Genomic DNA, 18,089 nt, shown 5'->3' with positions numbered 1-18,089 from the left:
GATTATAATTTTTATTTCCTTATACATTTATTCAAATTTTTATTCACCAAATTTTTAAGAGAAATATTTCTCTATCGAAAAACTGAATTCATTTTTCGTTCATTGATGACAAAGAAGAGACAACGACAAATGAGAGCAACTTGAAACAAAAAAAAAATTTAAGTTTATTAATTAATTAAAAAAAATATTTTCATTGTTTTTTTAGTTGATTTTATTATAAATTTTGAACAAATTATTACACTTGCTGGTTTAAATGAAGCATTAGGAAGATGTGTTGATACAAATGATGATAATGCTTTTAATGATATTGTCCAGTAATTATTATTAATTTTATTTAAATAATATTTCAATTTTATTTTCATTTAATAATTTTATTTACAGGCATCAAGTTTCAAAGCAAGTCGAGCATTTAATGACAATTGATGATGTATTTACAAATGATGATACAAAAAGAGTTGTAATAAAACATCAACGACAAAAGACTGAAAATAATGAAGAAGAAGAATTACGTGAAGTAATAAAAATAAATATTTCACAATAATTTAAGCTTGGGTGTTAAAAAAGATTTTATATTTTGAATAATTTAATAATATTAATAAATAATTTCAACATGCTAATAATTATTTAAACAATATGGAGCAACTGGAAAAGATGACTAATTAAATGCCTGAAAGACCAATAACAATTATCTTTTTTTTATAATAAATAATAAGAGTACCAAGAAGATGAGAAAGACCAACTTTATGAAGATTATATTTAAAATTTAAGCGCCAAATTGAAATTCCAATGCGCATGCTTCAAACACCACCATGACACATGATTTTTTTTTTTTACTTTTCTTCCACGAAAATCTCAGTTTTAAACACACACTTGTTGCAAATAATATCAATCCCAATCTTTCAATAGTTTATTGTTTAATATTATTATAAAATCTACCAGTAAATTTATAAATAATTTTAAAAAAATGGGTGACGAAGGAGAGACATCAACAAGACCTAAAATTTGTATGAAAATTTTAATAGCAACTGATTGCCATTTAGGTTATGAAATAAAAACAAAACGAGGTAAATAAATTACATTGTAAATAAAAACAATAATTATTATTATTTAATTATTTTTTAATTATTATTATTAGCACAAGACAATGACAGCTTTATTACATTTGAAGAAATACTTGAACTTGCTGTTAAGCATGATGTTGATTTTGTTTTACTTGGTGGTGATTTATTCCATGATGCTAAACCTTCACAAAAAGTCATCCTGGAATGTGTAAGATTATTAAAAAAATACTGTCTAGGAAATAGGTAATTAATTTAACAAAAATTATCTCAATTATATATTTCGAAATTGTTAATGAATTTAATTTCTTTCTGTAATTTTATCAACAATGAAAAATAAAGGGAAGTTCGACTTAACTTTGGAACAGATCCAGAGCTTGTGTTTGCTCATTGTGAAAAGAAAATGATTAATTATGAAGATCATGATATGAATATAAGTATGCCAGTCATGACAATTCATGGAAATCATGATAATCCAAGTAAATATTAATTTTTTTCTATTTTCAAATAATATATTTAACATGAATAAATAAATGAATCAATTGTTTAGGCTTTGAATCAACTGGTACACTTGATATACTACAAGCATCAGGTTTAATTAATTATTTTGGTAAATGGAATAATCTCAAGCAAATAAATATTACACCATTGTTATTTGAAAAAGATGGTGTTAATATTGCAATTTATGGTTTGGGTTATCTTGGTGAACAAAGACTCACAAGATTAATTAAAGCTGGACAGGTAAAAAATATTGAATAACTATTAATTTTAATATTGAAAATATTAATAATCATCTGTTTATTATGTAGGTTAATTTTCAAAGACCTCAAAATGGACAGAGTTATTTTAATATTTTGGTAATTCATCAAAATCGTGCACGACATTCTGAGAATAATTATGTTTGTGATGATTCATTTCCATCATGGTTTCATTTTATTCTTTGGGGTCATGAACATCAATGTTTAATTCAACCAGAAAAAATTACTCTTCCTGATGATGAATCTTATTATATTTGTCAACCAGGTATTTAATTGATAAAATTGCTCGAAACTAGTAATGCAATTAAATATAAATTTGTTGTTTAACAGGTAGTTCAGTTGCAACATCACTTTGTGAAGGTGAAGCTGTACAAAAACATGTTGGATTATTAAAAATAAATTCCGAGCAACAATTTAGTTTAAAAAAACTTAGATTAAAAACAGTAAGACCATTTTATATGGCTACATTAACAGTTTCTGAATTGATACAAAAAGGATATTGTGAAGGAGTTACTGAAGAAGCTGTTTTGAAATATGTTGATGACTACATTGAAAATACAGCAATTCCAGAAGCTGAAAAACAATTAACAGGTTATTTTAATTAACTTGAATGTCTTTTTTTTTTTATATGAAATATTTTTGTTAATTTATTATTTGATAGGTCATCCACAACAACCAACTTTGCCTCTTATTCGTTTGAAAATTAATACCAGTGAGACTTGGCATACATTTGATACTATGATGTGAGTTTTTGTTACTTATTTATCTAAATATTATCTGCATTTTATGATGACACAATTGTTTTTTTAACGTAGGATTACTAACAAGTACCGAGAAAGAGTAGCAAATCCAAATGACATAATATTATTTCGTAAAGAAAAAAAGTATACAAGTGTTAAGAATGAATCTGAACGTCAAAATGATTTGGGTGATTTATTAGATGATGAAGGAGTAAGTTTATTAATTAATTAAAAAAAAAATATTTTCATTGTTTTTTTAGTTGATTTTATTATAAATATTAAATAAATTATTACAGGATGATCAAGACCATAGAATGAATGTTCAAGGAACAATTAAAAGATTATTTGGAGCACAAAAATATGCCATGAATATATTATCACTTGCTGGTTTAAATGAAGCATTAGGAAGATGTGTTGATACAAATGATGATAATGCTTTTAATGATATTGTCCAGTAATTATTATTAATTTTATTTAAATAATATTTTAATTTTATTTTCATTTAATAATTTTATTTACAGGCATCAAGTTTCAAAGCAAGTCGAGCATTTAATGACAATTGATGATGTATTTACAAATGATGATACAAAAAAAGTTGTATTAAAACATCAACGACAAAAGACTGAAAATAATGAAGAAGAAGAATTACGTGAAGTAAGAAAAATAAATATTTAACAATAATTTAATCTTGGGTGTTAAAAAAAGATTATATATTTTGAATAATTTAATAATACTAATAAATAATTTCAACAGGCTAATAATTATTTAAACAATAAGGATCAAAGAGAAATTTTACGTAAAATAGTAGTTGAAGCACCTGTTAATCAAGATGATGATGATGATGATGACGTAGAAATGATTGTAACAACAAAGACACGTGGACGTGGACGTGGTGCACGTGGTACTAGTAAACCACGAGGAACAAGTCGAGGTAGAGGAAGAGCTTCTGCTGCTAAAAATGCTCTTAATATAACAACAACTGCATCAACACCATCAAAATCACCACCACCATCTACTACTCGAGCCAAGGTTGTATTTATTTTACCTTTTTTTTGTTTGTTAATTATTAATTATTATTTTTTATTTACAGCCAGCAACAAAAGTAAGTCTGTTTGGCAATACCACCACTTCTCAAAGTCAAAGTTTGTTTAAAACTGCAAGTCAAGCAAAAAATCGAAATATTACTTATGTTGATAGTTCAGATGATGATTAAAATTTTCGACAAACATTTTTCTATTATTGACTGATTTAATGTTTTTTTAAAATATTTTTTTCTAATGTTTTTCTATTTTTCGTTTATAATTTGATACAAGTATACATTTTCTTTTTTTTTTTTGTTTCTACTTAAACTATATTTTTCTAATTTGATACATTGTTTTATCAATTATTATATGTTAAGCGATATGATTTTATTGAATTCACATGTTAAAATATTTCTGGAATATTAACTTGTCTGTATCCTGGATCCAGTGGTTGATAATATTGATTTATTGTCTTTTGACGGACAATAAGTTGTCGTAATTTGTTCTTGAAAAAATAAATAAAAAAAATACAAAAGTATTATTGAAATATTTTTGATGAAAAATAATAATTATCAAGGAATTTGGTTTATTTATTTTACTTACCAGTAGGCTACATTCTATGGCTATATTTTTAGTAGCCATTTGACCATAATCACATCCATCAGAAGTTCTTTTACCAGGACCCCATCCTTTTGAAAATGTTACCTATATTTATACGATAAAAAAAAAAAAGATAATAAATGTTTTTTTGAATATTGTGAATTAGATAATAAATGTAGAAATTCTCACTTGACAAAAAGCACTTGCTACAAGAGCAAGAAACAGAGTTCCAAACGAAAAAATAATAGTAGTTTTCATTTTGAATTGTAAATAATTTGATGAACCTTTTTTTAAAAAAAACAATTTAATTAATTAACTAGCTTCTTTATTGTTTAATTGAGATGAAATAAAATGCCTCAATGATATACCAGAAAAATTGATAAATATCTCGAACGATGTGTTCTTGAAGCTGTTGAAATTTAATCTGAGGATATTAAATTATGATCAGTCTCTTTTATACAGTACCACTCCTACATAAACATTCATAAATTTATTTAACTTTTAAAATTTTCAAACTTTATTATATCTAAAATATTGTTGATTCAATTTTTAACAAAAGCAACATCAATATATGAATGTAATCTTTGATGCATAACCCACTCCATTGTATTATCCATAAAAATATCATTTTTATTTATTTTTTTTTCTCGTAAAATTTTAATCTAGATATATTATTTCGAGCGAAAGCATTATTGATATTATTATTCAGAAATATATATATTATTTGAACTAAAAAGTTTGTTAAAATTTCTCAGAAAAACAAATATATAAATGAGAAAATTCAAACGATATTTGATTAGACTATTTAAATAATTAAAATAACATGGTTTAAAAAAGTAAATAAAATTTTCAATTTATATATTAATCAAGTTTAATTTTAAATAATATCTCACATCAAATATTGTGTCAACATTGAGTACAACTTAAATACTTAACAAAATCAAAAAAATATTATTATCTAATTTATCTTCGGTATATAATAATAATAAATGAAAAATAATATTTTAAATTTATACAGTAACACCAACTTCACCTAAAATTTCAGATAGTTTTTCTAAATGTTTATTTATCGATGAATATTGTTGTTGACTTCTTGAAATTAATTGAAAAGCATTAATATATTCAAGCTCTGAAAATTGTGGTCCATTTTCAAGTATATTATTTAAAATATCATCTGGTGTATTATAAAATAATTCAAAATATTGTCTAGCATAATCTAATGCTAATTCTCTAGCCATTGTTATATTTGTTAATGTTTGTTGTAATGTAAATACATTTCTACACATTCTTTGTATTCCACTTTTATCAATTTTTTCAATATACTGAGCAGATGTTATTAATATTTTAGCAATTAAATGACCAAGACCTTCAAATATATATTTACTTTTTTTAGGATGCATTGTACATTGTAATGCTTCATCAATTGTTTGTAATATTTTACTTAATTCTTCAACTCTTGGATCAGCTTCTTGTGGATCTTTAATACCACCACAAATATGACTATATTCACCACGTGGTAATAAATAATAAAAACATTGTACTCTAACTTCAAGATGTAATACTAATATACATGTATTTGATAATTCTTCAAATTCAATAGCAACTTGTTCTAATGATTCAATCAATGATTCTGATACATTTGGTAATGTATCATTATTACTATTTAATTTAACATTATTTAATTCAGTTGTAAATGTTATTATTGATAATGAAAACCATTCAATACTTTCTTGTAGTAATGCTAAACAACGAAGTTTACCAACATCAGATAATATTTCATTTGAATTAATTCCACCTTCACCAAGTGTACTTGCTAAAATTTCAGCTTCACGTAAATTACGTTGTCTTATTTCTTCTGGACTTTCTTCATCTTGTGTTTCTTGTCTTGACCATTTATTACTATTATTATTTTTTCCATATGTATGATTTTTCATATTATTCCAATTTGGTAATGATTTTATAAATCTACTAATATCATCATCTTTTAACCATGCTGCTGAACATATTTTTTTATCTTGACTTTCTGTTTGTATTATTTTACGATATTCAGCATGACAAGTTTCACGATAATTATGTAATATATTTAATGCAAGTGTACAAAAATGTTCTGAATGTAATGGTAAATAAATCATTAATAAACGTAATTCACCAACTAAATTATCAACTTTAATTGTACTTTGTAGCAGTGGTCTTGATAAATTAAGTTCTTTCATTGTTTCTTGTGTTGTTATTGTTTTCCATGCATCTGGACTTTTAGTTATTGTATCAATTTTTGTTGCAACCATAACATGATGACGTCCTAAAAATACTTCTTTAACATAATCACTAATAAATGTATTTAATGTACATTTTATATTTATTTGACATTCAATTTCATTGACAAATTTCATTATTGGTCTAAATATAATTGTTATATTTTTTGGATTTGCTTCATATATTAATTTTTTTTCATAATCTTTTATGTTATTTCTTTGATCTTTTGAATAGCTATGTGTTGATGATTCAAATTTAAATAATAAACCATTTTTTTGACGTTGTTGTTTACGTTTTGTAAAAAATCCATTAATATCTATTGTTGGATTATCCAAGTTTGTTGATATTTCATATGGTCTATCAATGATATCTTGTATATCAAGATAATTACTTATTAAATTTTGTAATACAAATTGTATTTTATTCCATACATCAATTATTTCATATAAATTTATATTAATATTATATTTTTTACATGTATTTGATAAATATTTTAGAGCAATATTATGAGCATTTGCAATAAGACGAAATTGATCAAATATTTTATCAAAAAATTCAATAAGTATTGTTTGTTCTTTTGTATTTTCATGTTTATTTATTTTTTCATTTAATATTTTATCAGTTGTTTTATCAATTATATTAAATAGCTCATTTTCCATTTGATTTTTTATTTTTTCAACTGTTTCTGGTATGTTGTTTAGCAGAGCAAGACACTCAATGACAATTGAAATAAAATATTCTGAATTTTCTTCTGGATTTATCAACTTTTCATCTTCTTCAATGATCATATTTGTCAAATTTTTCTTCATAATAGCATTGTCATTTAAAGCTTTTGATGAGTAATTAACATCAAGTAGTGCTGAACGTTTTAATTTATTATCTCTTGATCCACGTGTTTCATTACTACGTTGAAAATCTCTAGATGAACCTTGTTTTTTTAGCTGAAATACTTCATTTGATGTTTCGATATATAAATGTTTATTTAATTCATTGAATAATTTATTTTGTAGCTGTTGTTTATGAGTATCTAGTTCATTTTTAACTTCACGAAGTGCTTCAACTTCTTCAAGGCTACCATTGCCAATTGATTGAGCTGATACAATTAATTGAGTTGCATGAAGATATAGCTTCTTATTCAAATAGTAATTTAATTGTGATGGTATATTCTTAAGACGATCAATTTCATTTAATAAATAGAGTACATGTTTATGTTCAATTCCTTCAAGCCAAAGTTTCATTAGCTCTTCACGTCTACAACTTAACAATTGTTTACAAGCATTTAAATTTTCTTTTACAGCATGAATTTTTTCTCGCGATACTGTTACACGTTCTGACAAATAACTAAATATCTAAAACAATTAAAATTTTTATTTACTAATAACTAGAAGATAATCTAATTATTATTATTAGTTTTTTCACCAACTTACATTCATAACTTGTGTCAAATCTTGATAATGCAATGACACCAATTCATCCAATCTTTGATCACTTTTTTTATACTCTTTTTCAAGTTTAGCTTTTTCAATTTCTCGTTGTTCATTTGTTTCACTTGCTGATAAAGTTCTTATGACAGATATTAATAAACCACTCTGTAAATAAATTTAATTAATATAATATTATTAAAATATACATCAAAACATAACCTTAAATAATTAAATATTTTTTTATAATTTCTTACTGTTTCTTTTGCAGTTTTTATTCCTCTAGGAGGTTTCATTGGTGGTGCAATTGACATGATGATTTTGTTTATTAATTATTATATAAATTTATATGAGTTTTTGATGTTGAAGTTTGTTTTTTTTTGTATGACAGTTGAAAAGTTTCTATTTGTTCAGCTTCGATCAGTTCGATGTATCGTCAACAGAATGTTTCGAATTTCGATTGCTTCGATATGTTAATAACTAAGCTTGACAAGCAGATCACTTGCTTTCAAGACCATTCAAGTCATTCAGGTCTTGGACTCTTGTATGAAAATAATTGCAAATTGCTCCAGAAAATAATTACAATTTAACCGGTATAATGGCAAATGTACTTGGACGTATTTTTGTATATGGAGGCAAAGGAGCACTTGGCTCAGTTTGTATATCACAATTTAAAGCTAAAAATTGGGTAAGTTAAATTACAAATCAATAATTAAGATAATATTTAAAAATCAATATGACCAACTTGTTGATTACCCTTGATAAGTCACAGCTTATCCTTATATTACTTTAATTTTTATTTGATGAAATTGTCAATTGATTCATCAAATTAGAAGCTTTTGTTTATAATAAATTAAAGCTACATATTTATCAGGTGATTACAATAAAAAAATGCATTTAATATTTATTATTTCTTCAGACAAAATGGTTGTGTTGCTAACTGAAAATTAATGGAGCATAAATATCCTTTCTAATCTTTATTGACCTCAATAGCAATTATTAAGAAATCTTATTTATTATCAAAATATATTCAAAAATAAATATTCAAATAAATATTTAATTACATAATTTACTTATCAAATGATTAAAAAATAAAAATTTAATTTACAGTGGGTTGGAAGTATTGACATGAAAGAAAATGATAATGCTGATATAAATATAATTGTTAATGGTGAACACAATTGGAAAGAACAGGTAAATAATAATTTTAAAAAATGTATATTTTAAAATAATTAATAATTAATGATTGCTTAAAAGGAAATTCATATATTGGAACAAGTAAAAGATGCTCTCAAAGGAGAAAAAATTGATGGAATAATATGTGTTGCTGGAGGTTGGGCTGGTGGCAATGCAATCAGCAAAGATTTTATAAATAATACTGAGTTAATGTGGAAACAAAGTGTATGGAGTTCAACAATTGCAGCAAGTATTGCAGCAAATTATCTCAAAGAAGAAGGTTTCTTAACATTAACTGGTGCACAAGCTGCTCTTGAAGGAACACCTGGTAATTGATGAATTATTTATGCTCATTTAACAAAAATAAATTTGATATTTGCATTGTTGAATAAAGGTATGATTGGTTATGGAATGGCAAAAGCAGCTGTTCATCAATTAACAAAATCACTTGCTAATAAAGATGGTGGTCTACCAAAAGATTCACTTGTTACTGCTATTTTGCCAGTTACACTTGATACACCAATGAACAGAAAATGGATGGCCAAAGCAGACACAACATCATGGACACCAATGGAATTTATTTCAGAGTATGTTTAATTAAATAATTAATTGTTAATCAATTATTATTAAATATTTCGATTTTTTTTAGATTGTTATGGAAATGGTCACAAAAACAAGAACGTCCTGTCAATGGTAGCCTTCTTCAATTAATTACTAAAAACAACAAAACAGAAATTATTCCTGCTTAAACAATGACAAATAATTAATTGTCTTTTTTCTTTTTTTATTATTTTTTAATTTTAATATATGTATCGTCTATTGGAATAAATATTTGTGTCCAATTTTGGGCTTTAATAAACTAATCATGTTGTTTTAATTAAATACACGTTTTATTTTTTTTTTTTGATGTTAATAATATCTTGGAAAAATAAAAGAAATTTTATCCATTAATTTCCATTGATATTATTAGTTTATTTATTATTCAAGTTTATTTGATATTTTTTTTTTTTAACAGTGAAAGCATACTAGATTTTTGATGATATCTATTTCATCATGGCTTCAAGATTCCTCATTTCCTCTGCAAAAAACATCATAAACAAATTATTGGTATTTATTAATTAATTGATTAATTTATTTTTTTTTATAAATTTTATATTACCATCTGCAGCTCTTTTCTTTTCTGCAGCTAATTGTACATCACGAATCTTTTTCTTTTCATTTTCATCTATACGCCAAAGTGCTTCTTTTTTGCTTAATCTATTTTGATGGAAAAGACCATAAGCAATACCGGCTGTCAAAAAAGACCATCTTCCAAACTGAAAATTAATAAATTTATAATTAAAATAAATAAGGGTTAGATTTTTAAGAATGGAGTATTTTCTCTTTCATATCATAACATTATGATTTTGTTTAAATTAAAAAATCATGTTTAAAAAAAAAAGCATGATAAACAATTAATAATAATTATTGAATTTTCATTTATTTATAATAATAATAAAAAATTGGAAAAAAACTTATGTAATAAATTTGGTTTTTAGTGTGTGATCTACTGTACAGTCAATTGTCGTCACAAAAACATTTGACAATCAGAGTAATTTGTTGATGAAAAATCAACATAATTTATTCATAAAAAAATGAAAAATTTGATGATGATAATTACCTTGATTAATGGTGATACCCGAAGGGGTCTTGGGTTTAATTCTGCAGTCGACATTTCGTTGATTTTTTATTTTAATAATCAGCAATGTTTAACACACTTGATAAAATTTACTCATTTACTGACTTTTCCATTTGCCCAATGGGTGTGTGATTTCAAGATGAAGATGATGATGATGAAGATGACTGAGCCATTGTTCCCATTCAAAGATGTCACTGCATGTCAATGACAGTCAAAGTTACTAGACCCCCCCATTTTATTTAGGGAATATATTTCGCGAATGTTTTTATTTTTTTTTTATTGTTTTTTATACAAAAATTCAACTATTAAAAGACACGTTGCAATTTGCAAAGTTGCAATTGGTTGCAATCATCACAACAGTACACACAACAATCTGCTGACCACTGCTGACTGCTCAGTTCCAAGAAGACTCAAGACAGTATTATAATTGAGATAGATAATATCAAAGCTTGATATTAAAAATTATTTAAAATGCCGGCTAATATAGAAGAAGGTTTTGCAACAAGAGCAATACATGTTGGACAAGATCCAGAACAATGGAGCCATCGATCAGTTATTCCACCTTTAGTGATGTCATCAACTTTTCGTCAAGATGGTCCAGCTCAACACCGGGTTAGTTCAACTTTTTTTTTAAATATATAATTAGTCAATTAAAAAAAACTACTGTTTAAATAATTGTTGTTAATTTGATTGATTTACAGGGTTTTGAGTATGGTAGAAGTGGTAATCCAACAAGAAATGTATTAGAAACATGTATGGCATCACTTGAAAATGGAAAATATGGATTAGTATTTGCATCTGGTCTTGGTGCAACAACTGGAATTGCAGCACTTTTAGAAGCTGGTGATCATTTAGTATGTTGTGATGATGTTTATGGTGGTACTAATCGTTATTTTAGAAATTGTATGTCAAAAAATAATATCAGTGTGACATTTGCTGATGCAACAAGTGTCAAAAATGTTGTCAATGCTATTCAATCAAGTACCAAGGTAATTTGCTTGATTTTAAGTATCAAATTTCATGAGAAAGTTGATCTTGCATTGTGGTTGTAACTTGATAAACTTGTTATAAAAAAGAAAATAAATTTTTTTAGATGGTCTGGTTGGAAACACCAACAAATCCATTGCTTAAACTGGTTGATATTAAAGCTGTTGTTCAAGCTGTTAAAGCAATTCGATCAGATATTATTATCGTTGTTGATAACAGCTTTTTAACTTGTTACTTTCAAGTAAGTATTTATTTTTTTAATCAGTATTTTTATTATTATTACTTTGTATTTTCTCTTATCTTTTTTAAGATAATTTTTTTTTAATTAATAACAATGATAAATCAACTTGATATTTTTACAGAGACCACTTGAATTGGGAGCTGATTTGGTTGTTTATTCAGTGAGCAAATATATGAATGGCCATTCTGATGTGATAATGGGTGCAGTTATCACAAGAAGTGATGAACTTGAACAACGACTTCGTTTTATCCAAAATGGTAGATAATTAATTTCAACATAATGCAAATTTGTTTGTTTTAATAATTAATTTATTAATCAATTGATGATGATTTTTTTTTGATTAATTTTAGCACTTGGTATTGTTCCATCTCCATTTGATTGTTATTTGGTTAATAGAAGTTTGAAAACATTAGAATTGCGAATGCAACAACACATGAAAAATGGATTAGCAGTTGCAAAATTTTTAGAATCACATCAACATGTTGAAAAAGTTTTTCATCCACGTAAGATGTTATTTATTTATTTGCTTTTGATCCTGTTTTTTGTTGATTTATTTTATAAATTATTTAATTGTTTTTCTTTTCTAGTTCTTCCTTCACATCCACAATATGAAATTGCGATGAAACAACAGTCTGGCCACAGTGGAATGGTAACATTTTATGTTAAAGGTGATTCGCATAAATTTTTAAAATCATTAAAAGTATTTATATTAGCTGAATCACTAGGAGGCTTCGAATCACTTGCTGAACTTCCGTATGTAATCAACAAAACAATTATTTAATGATGTAAGCATGACTATGACTTATTTCGTTTTTTTTCTATTTTTCCTAGATCTGTTATGACTCATGCATCACTAACTGAGGAAGTTAGAAATTCTTTGGGAATTAATGATCAATTAATTCGTTTGTCTGTTGGACTAGAAACTGAAAAAGATTTACTTGCTGATTTAGAGCAAGCTTTAAAGGCTGCTCAATTATAATTATGCAAATTTAATTAAATTTAAAAAGAAAAAAGAGAAATAATTGTCCAATTACAAAGTCACACACACACACTCCATGTTTTTTCATGAGCATTTAATTTTTTTTTTTTTGCTTCTTCACATACAGAAATTACCAATGTTATATTATTATAAGAAAAAGAGACTCTTTTTGTCAAATAAATACATTTATACATAAAGAAAACTTTTTGGTGTATTATCAAAAATAATTTATAAACAATTTTTATCTTCGAAAATTGATTTATCAAATTTATTTATACAAATAATTGATTCATTGATACATCAAAGCTATCAGGTCAAATAAAAATTACATAAATCATTATTTTTCTAATAAAAAAATGAACAACTTAAAAATCGAAATATTATGCAAAAAATAACAGAATAATTATTGTATAATTTATCAAAATTAATTACAAATCAAATTTTATAAAATATATTTATTTAATTGGCACAAGTTCAATGAATAAAATCCAATAAACTTGTTTAAAAATTAAAAAATTCAACTAATTAAATAAATTACTTATTGTATATTAATTTTCGAATTAAATTTCATTTTCATCATTTTATTTCTATCATATTCTTGAGCACGATTATATAAAAGTACACCAGCAATAACTGTACATGTTCCAAGTGCTGATAATCCAGTTATTGGATTATCAAATAATATAACTGATAGCCAAATTAAAAATGCTCGTTTAGCAGTATTTGCAACACTAAAGAAAAAATAAATAAATAAATATTAAATTATTAATTCTTTTGATTTATATTATTGTCGAAAATTACCTGTGTGTTACTGGACTAATATAATCCATAAGTACATATGCTGTTATACTTTGAAAATGGAAGAATATACCATTTAAAATAAATGCTGATAATACTGGAATACTTAGGGAATGTTGAAGTGCTGATAAATCAACAAATATCAATGACACTGGTATTTGTACAAATATCGATGAAAGACTTGTATAAAATTGTAATTCAGCTGGTCTATAAATTAAATTGAATAATTCAATTAACTCTTAATTTATTTATTTATATTTTTCATCTATTAACTTACGTATATTTAAATTTATCACCACTTATAAGCATTTTTGAATAAACATTTTGTAAACATTCAGTTAAATTTGTTGCCATTGCAGCAATAAAACCACGTAAATCGAAACTAATTTCATTAACTGAACACAATGCTAAACCTCCCATTACAGGAATTAATGATAAATTAACATATAAACCAGTTTTTTCACCTTAAAAAAAAAATCATTCTATTATTTATAAAGCCATTTATTTAATAGATAAATTAATTGATTTTTACCTAAAAGATATCTACTAATGACAACAGTAAATAATGGTGCACTACTTTTAATTGTTTCTGTAAAACTAACAGCAACATAATTTAATGCAATTAAACCAAGTACAACTGTTGTAAATCTTGTACATCCAACTAATATCATATGTTTATAAAAACCAGGTGGTCTGACTAGTCTTGATGTTGATTTGTACATTCCACATGGATAATACATTTGTATAAATCCACATACTGCTGTTGCCAACATTTGAAAAGCTCCTGTAATTATTATTAAATTAATATTAATTATGTTATTTATTTAATTAATATAATATTTATTAATACCTAAAATTGTTGGATCACCATTCATATATGATAGAATATATTTATTTAAAAAAAGTGTACATCCACTAAAAATATACCATAAAGCCAAAAATAAAAGTGCTCGTGGATGTAATAATCCATCTTTTGATTCATTAACAAGTAACACTTGTGTATCCTGATTTTGTTTTATATCTAATTGATGATTTTTATCATGATTTTCATACAAGTATGATGATGCTGACGGATCATTTATGTGTACGTAATTTGCACGTACTGTTTTTCCACCAATCATGATGCATTTGTTTAATTAATTAATTGACAATAATTATTACTTAAAAATTTAATTTATAAATGACATTTTAAATGACAGTTACATGTATTAGATGTTTATAGAAACATGTCGAAATTTTTGTTGTGTTTTCTTTTTTTAATTGACACCATTATTACATTTTATTTTTTCGAATAATTTGTTTATTTATTTACTTTTTATATTAATAATAATTATATATTTATTGTAATAATATTTTAATGTGTACAAATTGATATGTAATATGTTTAAATAATAATGACGTTTTGACTATTCTAATTTCTACGAAATTTTATGTTGAGGTTATGTTTCAGCCAACACAGCTAAAGTCAGATAAAGTTTGATGATAAAAATAATATTATCATTTTGTGACCTATATAAAAAAATGTATGATAAATATTTTTATTATCATCATTAATATTTAAACTTACCATGTATGATTTTATTAATACAAATAAAGTAATAAAAAATACAAAAAATAAGCGTAGAAATTTTTTTTTTTTTACTATTTTACAAAAAATGCAAAATAAAGTTATATATTTCCATCACAATATTATTTTGATAGTACATTATTATAAACAAAATATTAATATATATTTAATAAAATATAATTAATGTATAAAATTTATATAAAATTATTTACATAAATCCCAATAAAAAAGCTGGAATAATTAAGAAAGTCATAAAGTCAAGTGATGAAGCAAGAGACATTGGTGCTGATTGTGCTTGAGCATTAAGTAATTTTTCTTTTCTAACATTTTGACAAGGTGTTGCACGATCAAGAAATTTAAATAAAGCATCTGCCATATTTCCTGGTGTTGTATCTTTGCATTCTTCCAAACTTTTAACACTACATGTCTTTAAATTTTGCAAGTGTCTTAAAAAAAAAAACATGAATTAAAAGAGTTATCAAAGCTAGAAGTAATTAATTTTATAATATTAAATGATACATACTCGCACTCTTTAAGACCAAATGATAATGCTGGTAAACTATTAAAACTTGTTAAATCAAATCCAGAAGTTGGTAATGTAATATTACTTCCATATGTTGTATTTAAACAATCTTGAATTTTTGGAGCTTTTTCCATAACACATTCTGGTCCTCCAACCGAAATAAATACTAAAAAAATTTATTAATTATTAAACATGATTAAATTATTAATTAATTAATAATAATTAATTTTATTTACATGCAATTCTTTCTCCTTCTTTGTGACATACAAAATCAAACAATGAATCCATAGCTGTATTAACTGTTTGATAATTATCTTTTTCACTTTGTTCAAGACATGGTGATAATTTATCCATAAAATTTGTAATACATCTTAAAAATTGTGGTTTTTTATCACAATATTTTTTAAATACAAGATCAACATCACCAGTTGGTCCAGCAACGCGTATTTCTTCTTGAAGAGTTTTTATATTTATTAAATTTTCCATACATGTTGTTATGTTATCTTTTGCATTATAAGCATTATCAAATGCATCTGGACCCCCATTTTTTTCACATTTTTTTCTTAATATAGTTTTAGCATCTTCAGTACCTTTTTCAATATCAGATATATTTAAACCTTGCATTTTTGCAATATCAGCTAAATTAGGAATTCCTGATGACTTTACTTCTTCTTGTCCATTGATGAATGCCAATGCACCTGTTAATAAATAAATAGTTAAATATAATTTTAAATGATTATAATTTAATTAAATTCAATACAATATTATTGTCAATCACAATTATTCAATTGTAAAACATTTTAATATTTAATCATTGACCTTTGGATTCAGCAAAGTAATCTTACTGCAACCAACCAGTGCAATTATTTTATGTGTGGGTATAAAAAAAAATTCTTGATTAAATTATTATCATGTATTATTTATATTTTAATTTAGTTAATATAATAAATAATGATAATACATTTATTATAGTATTTATTGTTCAATAATAAAAACAAAAAAGAACACAAAAATCAGGCAATATTTTATTCACTATTTCCTGTTTTTAGCTTATAAATAAATGTCTTTTATTTTTTGCCATTTATTAACAAAAAAAATATGTAAATTATGCTAGATTGTAGTTTTTTTTTTGTTGATTTATAAAAAGATATACTTTGGACTTACCAAGGCTGATAACGATGATCAAAGTTGCACGAATCATCTTGTCAATGATAGACTATGTTATTATAATTTAATGACAATGTTTAACACCTGATGATGGCTACTAAAATATAAACAATATTTTGAATTAAATATTTAAAAATAATTTGAGTTAATTTGTGAATTTTTATTGTACTCACTGTTAATGATTGTTGTTGGTTTTTTTTATTTGTTTTGTGTAACAAAGAAGGAAACAGAGTTCAACTTGTAAAATAATGTTCATGTGATTATTGTTTCACTAGCACAGTTAGAGAGAAAAATGAATGACAGAAATACTGGATCACTTGGTTGACCATCTACAAGTGTATTACTGTACATATAAATTTAGTGATTATTATTATCATTTTAATCTCCCACTCTTGGAGGAGGAAGGCCTTGTATATAAATGATTATAAGACACTGTCACAGTGTGAGTGTGTTTCTACTTGAATATCTTGCTTCTAGAAAATATCGAAATATTTTAATAAATGATTGGAGGAATAATAAATTTAATTTAGTAATAAAAACAACACTCTATTTAAATAAAATTGTCTTGTCAATAATGATGATAACCTACTTGAATTTAATCTTGTAAGAAAGTTGATGTGATCGGTAGAAAATCTGTGAATGATCGAATTAATTGCAGAGCATTGCATGTAGACGAAAAGTCTCTGCCGTCTCTGCTTTTTCTCTTTTGGATTTCGATAGAAATTAACAGTTTTTTTCGTGAATATTTAGGAGGTATCCCGAGACATCTCTAATTCCGTGAAGAACAGAATTTGTTGTTTTGATTGTCTATTTTATTTTTATGCCTTCATGCATACTCTATTTTTTAAGCTTGACTAGATATTTCTCTGTCACACTTATTTGTCAGGGTTGTATTGAACCCCACTGTGTTGATTCTTTCTTGAAATAACTTTCAAAAAGAAATTTATTTAAAAATTTTTTTTTTCTGTCTCCTTCATTGCTTTTTCTAATTTTTTCTATAATACAAGTTGTGTTCAATAGTTAATTTTTGTGATCTATAATCACCAAGAGTACAATACACTTTGAAAAATGAAAAATAAATATTTACGTAATTTTTAATTTACTTATATGATTATAATGAA

The 18,089-nt window shown here is 24.8% G+C and overlaps 7 protein-coding genes across 8 annotated transcripts; 3 read left to right on the top strand and 4 right to left on the bottom strand.

Moving 5' to 3' along the window:
* The first annotated feature begins 839 nt into the window (after positions 1-839).
* Positions 840-3,825, top strand: LOC122848956 (double-strand break repair protein MRE11-like). Its single transcript, XM_044147450.1, has 12 exons — positions 840-1,064; positions 1,136-1,304; positions 1,401-1,537; positions 1,609-1,799; positions 1,868-2,081; positions 2,147-2,407; positions 2,478-2,559; positions 2,632-2,767; positions 2,853-3,010; positions 3,078-3,210; positions 3,310-3,585; positions 3,647-3,825. Exons 1-12 carry the CDS (start codon positions 965-967, stop codon positions 3,767-3,769), a joined length of 1,980 nt encoding a protein of 659 aa, XP_044003385.1. The 5' UTR covers positions 840-964; the 3' UTR covers positions 3,770-3,825.
* Positions 3,826-5,031: 1,206 nt separating this feature from the next.
* Positions 5,032-8,226, bottom strand: LOC122848950 (exocyst complex component 4). Its single transcript, XM_044147435.1, has 3 exons — positions 8,110-8,226; positions 7,859-8,020; positions 5,032-7,780 (listed from the first exon to the last, which is right to left on the bottom strand). The coding sequence occupies exons 1-3, from the start codon at positions 8,164-8,166 to the stop codon at positions 5,189-5,191; spliced, it is 2,811 nt and encodes a 936-aa protein (XP_044003370.1). The 5' UTR covers positions 8,167-8,226; the 3' UTR covers positions 5,032-5,188.
* A 192-nt stretch (positions 8,227-8,418) lies between these two features.
* Positions 8,419-9,891, top strand: LOC122848979 (dihydropteridine reductase). The gene is made up of 5 exons (XM_044147480.1): positions 8,419-8,540; positions 8,963-9,046; positions 9,110-9,356; positions 9,423-9,615; positions 9,678-9,891. The coding sequence occupies exons 1-5, from the start codon at positions 8,451-8,453 to the stop codon at positions 9,775-9,777; spliced, it is 714 nt and encodes a 237-aa protein (XP_044003415.1). The 5' UTR covers positions 8,419-8,450; the 3' UTR covers positions 9,778-9,891.
* Positions 9,892-10,064: 173 nt separating this feature from the next.
* On the bottom strand, positions 10,065-10,842 carry LOC122848987 (ATP synthase subunit e, mitochondrial). Its single transcript, XM_044147489.1, has 3 exons — positions 10,689-10,842; positions 10,188-10,344; positions 10,065-10,106 (listed from the first exon to the last, which is right to left on the bottom strand). The coding sequence occupies exons 1-3, from the start codon at positions 10,740-10,742 to the stop codon at positions 10,072-10,074; spliced, it is 246 nt and encodes an 81-aa protein (XP_044003424.1). The 5' UTR covers positions 10,743-10,842; the 3' UTR covers positions 10,065-10,071.
* A 170-nt stretch (positions 10,843-11,012) lies between these two features.
* On the top strand, positions 11,013-13,101 carry LOC122848970 (cystathionine gamma-lyase). The gene is made up of 7 exons (XM_044147467.1): positions 11,013-11,318; positions 11,408-11,695; positions 11,800-11,934; positions 12,056-12,191; positions 12,285-12,437; positions 12,522-12,687; positions 12,766-13,101. Exons 1-7 carry the CDS (start codon positions 11,178-11,180, stop codon positions 12,911-12,913), a joined length of 1,167 nt encoding a protein of 388 aa, XP_044003402.1. The 5' UTR covers positions 11,013-11,177; the 3' UTR covers positions 12,914-13,101.
* Positions 13,102-13,451: 350 nt separating this feature from the next.
* LOC122848971 (solute carrier family 35 member E2A-like) lies at positions 13,452-14,873 on the bottom strand. The gene is made up of 5 exons (XM_044147468.1): positions 14,562-14,873; positions 14,244-14,495; positions 13,989-14,175; positions 13,715-13,918; positions 13,452-13,644 (listed from the first exon to the last, which is right to left on the bottom strand). Exons 1-5 carry the CDS (start codon positions 14,830-14,832, stop codon positions 13,452-13,454), a joined length of 1,107 nt encoding a protein of 368 aa, XP_044003403.1. The 5' UTR covers positions 14,833-14,873.
* A 393-nt stretch (positions 14,874-15,266) lies between these two features.
* LOC122848976 (27 kDa hemolymph protein-like) lies at positions 15,267-17,656 on the bottom strand. 2 transcript variants are annotated; one of them, XM_044147474.1, is made up of 6 exons: positions 17,558-17,653; positions 17,142-17,441; positions 16,966-17,065; positions 16,038-16,499; positions 15,802-15,967; positions 15,267-15,724 (listed from the first exon to the last, which is right to left on the bottom strand). In XM_044147474.1, exons 3-6 carry the CDS (start codon positions 17,000-17,002, stop codon positions 15,487-15,489), a joined length of 903 nt encoding a protein of 300 aa, XP_044003409.1. In that variant the 5' UTR covers positions 17,003-17,065; positions 17,142-17,441; positions 17,558-17,653; the 3' UTR covers positions 15,267-15,486. The 2 variants fall into 2 exon arrangements, with proteins under 2 accessions (XP_044003409.1, XP_044003410.1); XM_044147475.1 differs by having other exon boundaries at positions 15,339-15,724; positions 16,966-17,062; positions 17,558-17,656.
* Positions 17,657-18,089: the final 433 nt, after the last annotated feature.

This window comes from Aphidius gifuensis, linkage group LG2 (genome assembly GCF_014905175.1).
Source record: "Aphidius gifuensis isolate YNYX2018 linkage group LG2, ASM1490517v1, whole genome shotgun sequence".
In the NCBI taxonomy this organism is placed as follows: domain Eukaryota; kingdom Metazoa; phylum Arthropoda; class Insecta; order Hymenoptera; family Braconidae; genus Aphidius; species Aphidius gifuensis.
The sequence above is the reverse complement of the archived record's forward strand: the minus strand, read 5'-3'. Positions and strand labels throughout refer to the sequence as shown.

What these genes read in the sequence shown, in the direction of transcription:
- LOC122848956 (XM_044147450.1), top strand. Translation starts at nt 965, where the DNA reads ATGGGTGACGAAGGAGAGACATCAACAAGACCTAAAATTTGTATGAAA. An exon ending in TGGAAATCATGATAATCCAA is followed by an intron (nt 1,538 to 1,608) that starts GTAAATATTAAT and finishes TCAATTGTTTAG; the next exon opens with GCTTTGAATCAACTGGTACA. An exon ending in AAGAAGAAGAATTACGTGAA is followed by an intron (nt 3,211 to 3,309) that starts GTAAGAAAAATA and finishes TAATTTCAACAG; the next exon opens with GCTAATAATTATTTAAACAA.
- LOC122848950 (XM_044147435.1), bottom strand. Translation starts at nt 8,166, where the DNA reads ATGTCAATTGCACCACCAATGAAACCTCCTAGAGGAATAAAAACTGCA. An exon ending in TAAAAACTGCAAAAGAAACA is followed by an intron (nt 8,021 to 8,109) that starts GTAAGAAATTAT and finishes ATTTATTTACAG; the next exon opens with AGTGGTTTATTAATATCTGT. An exon ending in ATTTGACACAAGTTATGAAT is followed by an intron (nt 7,781 to 7,858) that starts GTAAGTTGGTGA and finishes TAATTGTTTTAG; the next exon opens with ATATTTAGTTATTTGTCAGA.
- LOC122848979 (XM_044147480.1), top strand. Translation starts at nt 8,451, where the DNA reads ATGGCAAATGTACTTGGACGTATTTTTGTATATGGAGGCAAAGGAGCA. An exon ending in TGCTCTTGAAGGAACACCTG is followed by an intron (nt 9,357 to 9,422) that starts GTAATTGATGAA and finishes TGTTGAATAAAG; the next exon opens with GTATGATTGGTTATGGAATG. An exon ending in CCAATGGAATTTATTTCAGA is followed by an intron (nt 9,616 to 9,677) that starts GTATGTTTAATT and finishes GATTTTTTTTAG; the next exon opens with ATTGTTATGGAAATGGTCAC.
- LOC122848987 (XM_044147489.1), bottom strand. Translation starts at nt 10,742, where the DNA reads ATGTCGACTGCAGAATTAAACCCAAGACCCCTTCGGGTATCACCATTA. An exon ending in GGGTATCACCATTAATCAAG is followed by an intron (nt 10,345 to 10,688) that starts GTAATTATCATC and finishes ATTAATTTTCAG; the next exon opens with TTTGGAAGATGGTCTTTTTT. An exon ending in AAAGAAAAGAGCTGCAGATG is followed by an intron (nt 10,107 to 10,187) that starts GTAATATAAAAT and finishes TGTTTTTTGCAG; the next exon opens with AGGAAATGAGGAATCTTGAA.
- LOC122848970 (XM_044147467.1), top strand. Translation starts at nt 11,178, where the DNA reads ATGCCGGCTAATATAGAAGAAGGTTTTGCAACAAGAGCAATACATGTT. An exon ending in TTTTAACTTGTTACTTTCAA is followed by an intron (nt 11,935 to 12,055) that starts GTAAGTATTTAT and finishes ATATTTTTACAG; the next exon opens with AGACCACTTGAATTGGGAGC. An exon ending in ACTTCGTTTTATCCAAAATG is followed by an intron (nt 12,192 to 12,284) that starts GTAGATAATTAA and finishes GATTAATTTTAG; the next exon opens with CACTTGGTATTGTTCCATCT.
- LOC122848971 (XM_044147468.1), bottom strand. Translation starts at nt 14,832, where the DNA reads ATGATTGGTGGAAAAACAGTACGTGCAAATTACGTACACATAAATGAT. An exon ending in TGGTGATCCAACAATTTTAG is followed by an intron (nt 14,496 to 14,561) that starts GTATTAATAAAT and finishes TAATAATTACAG; the next exon opens with GAGCTTTTCAAATGTTGGCA. An exon ending in ATTAGTCCAGTAACACACAG is followed by an intron (nt 13,645 to 13,714) that starts GTAATTTTCGAC and finishes TTTTTTCTTTAG; the next exon opens with TGTTGCAAATACTGCTAAAC.
- LOC122848976 (XM_044147475.1), bottom strand. Translation starts at nt 17,002, where the DNA reads ATGATTCGTGCAACTTTGATCATCGTTATCAGCCTTG. An exon ending in AGAAGGAGAAAGAATTGCAT is followed by an intron (nt 15,968 to 16,037) that starts GTAAATAAAATT and finishes AAATTTTTTTAG; the next exon opens with TATTTATTTCGGTTGGAGGA. An exon ending in TTTGGTCTTAAAGAGTGCGA is followed by an intron (nt 15,725 to 15,801) that starts GTATGTATCATT and finishes TTTTTTTTTAAG; the next exon opens with ACACTTGCAAAATTTAAAGA.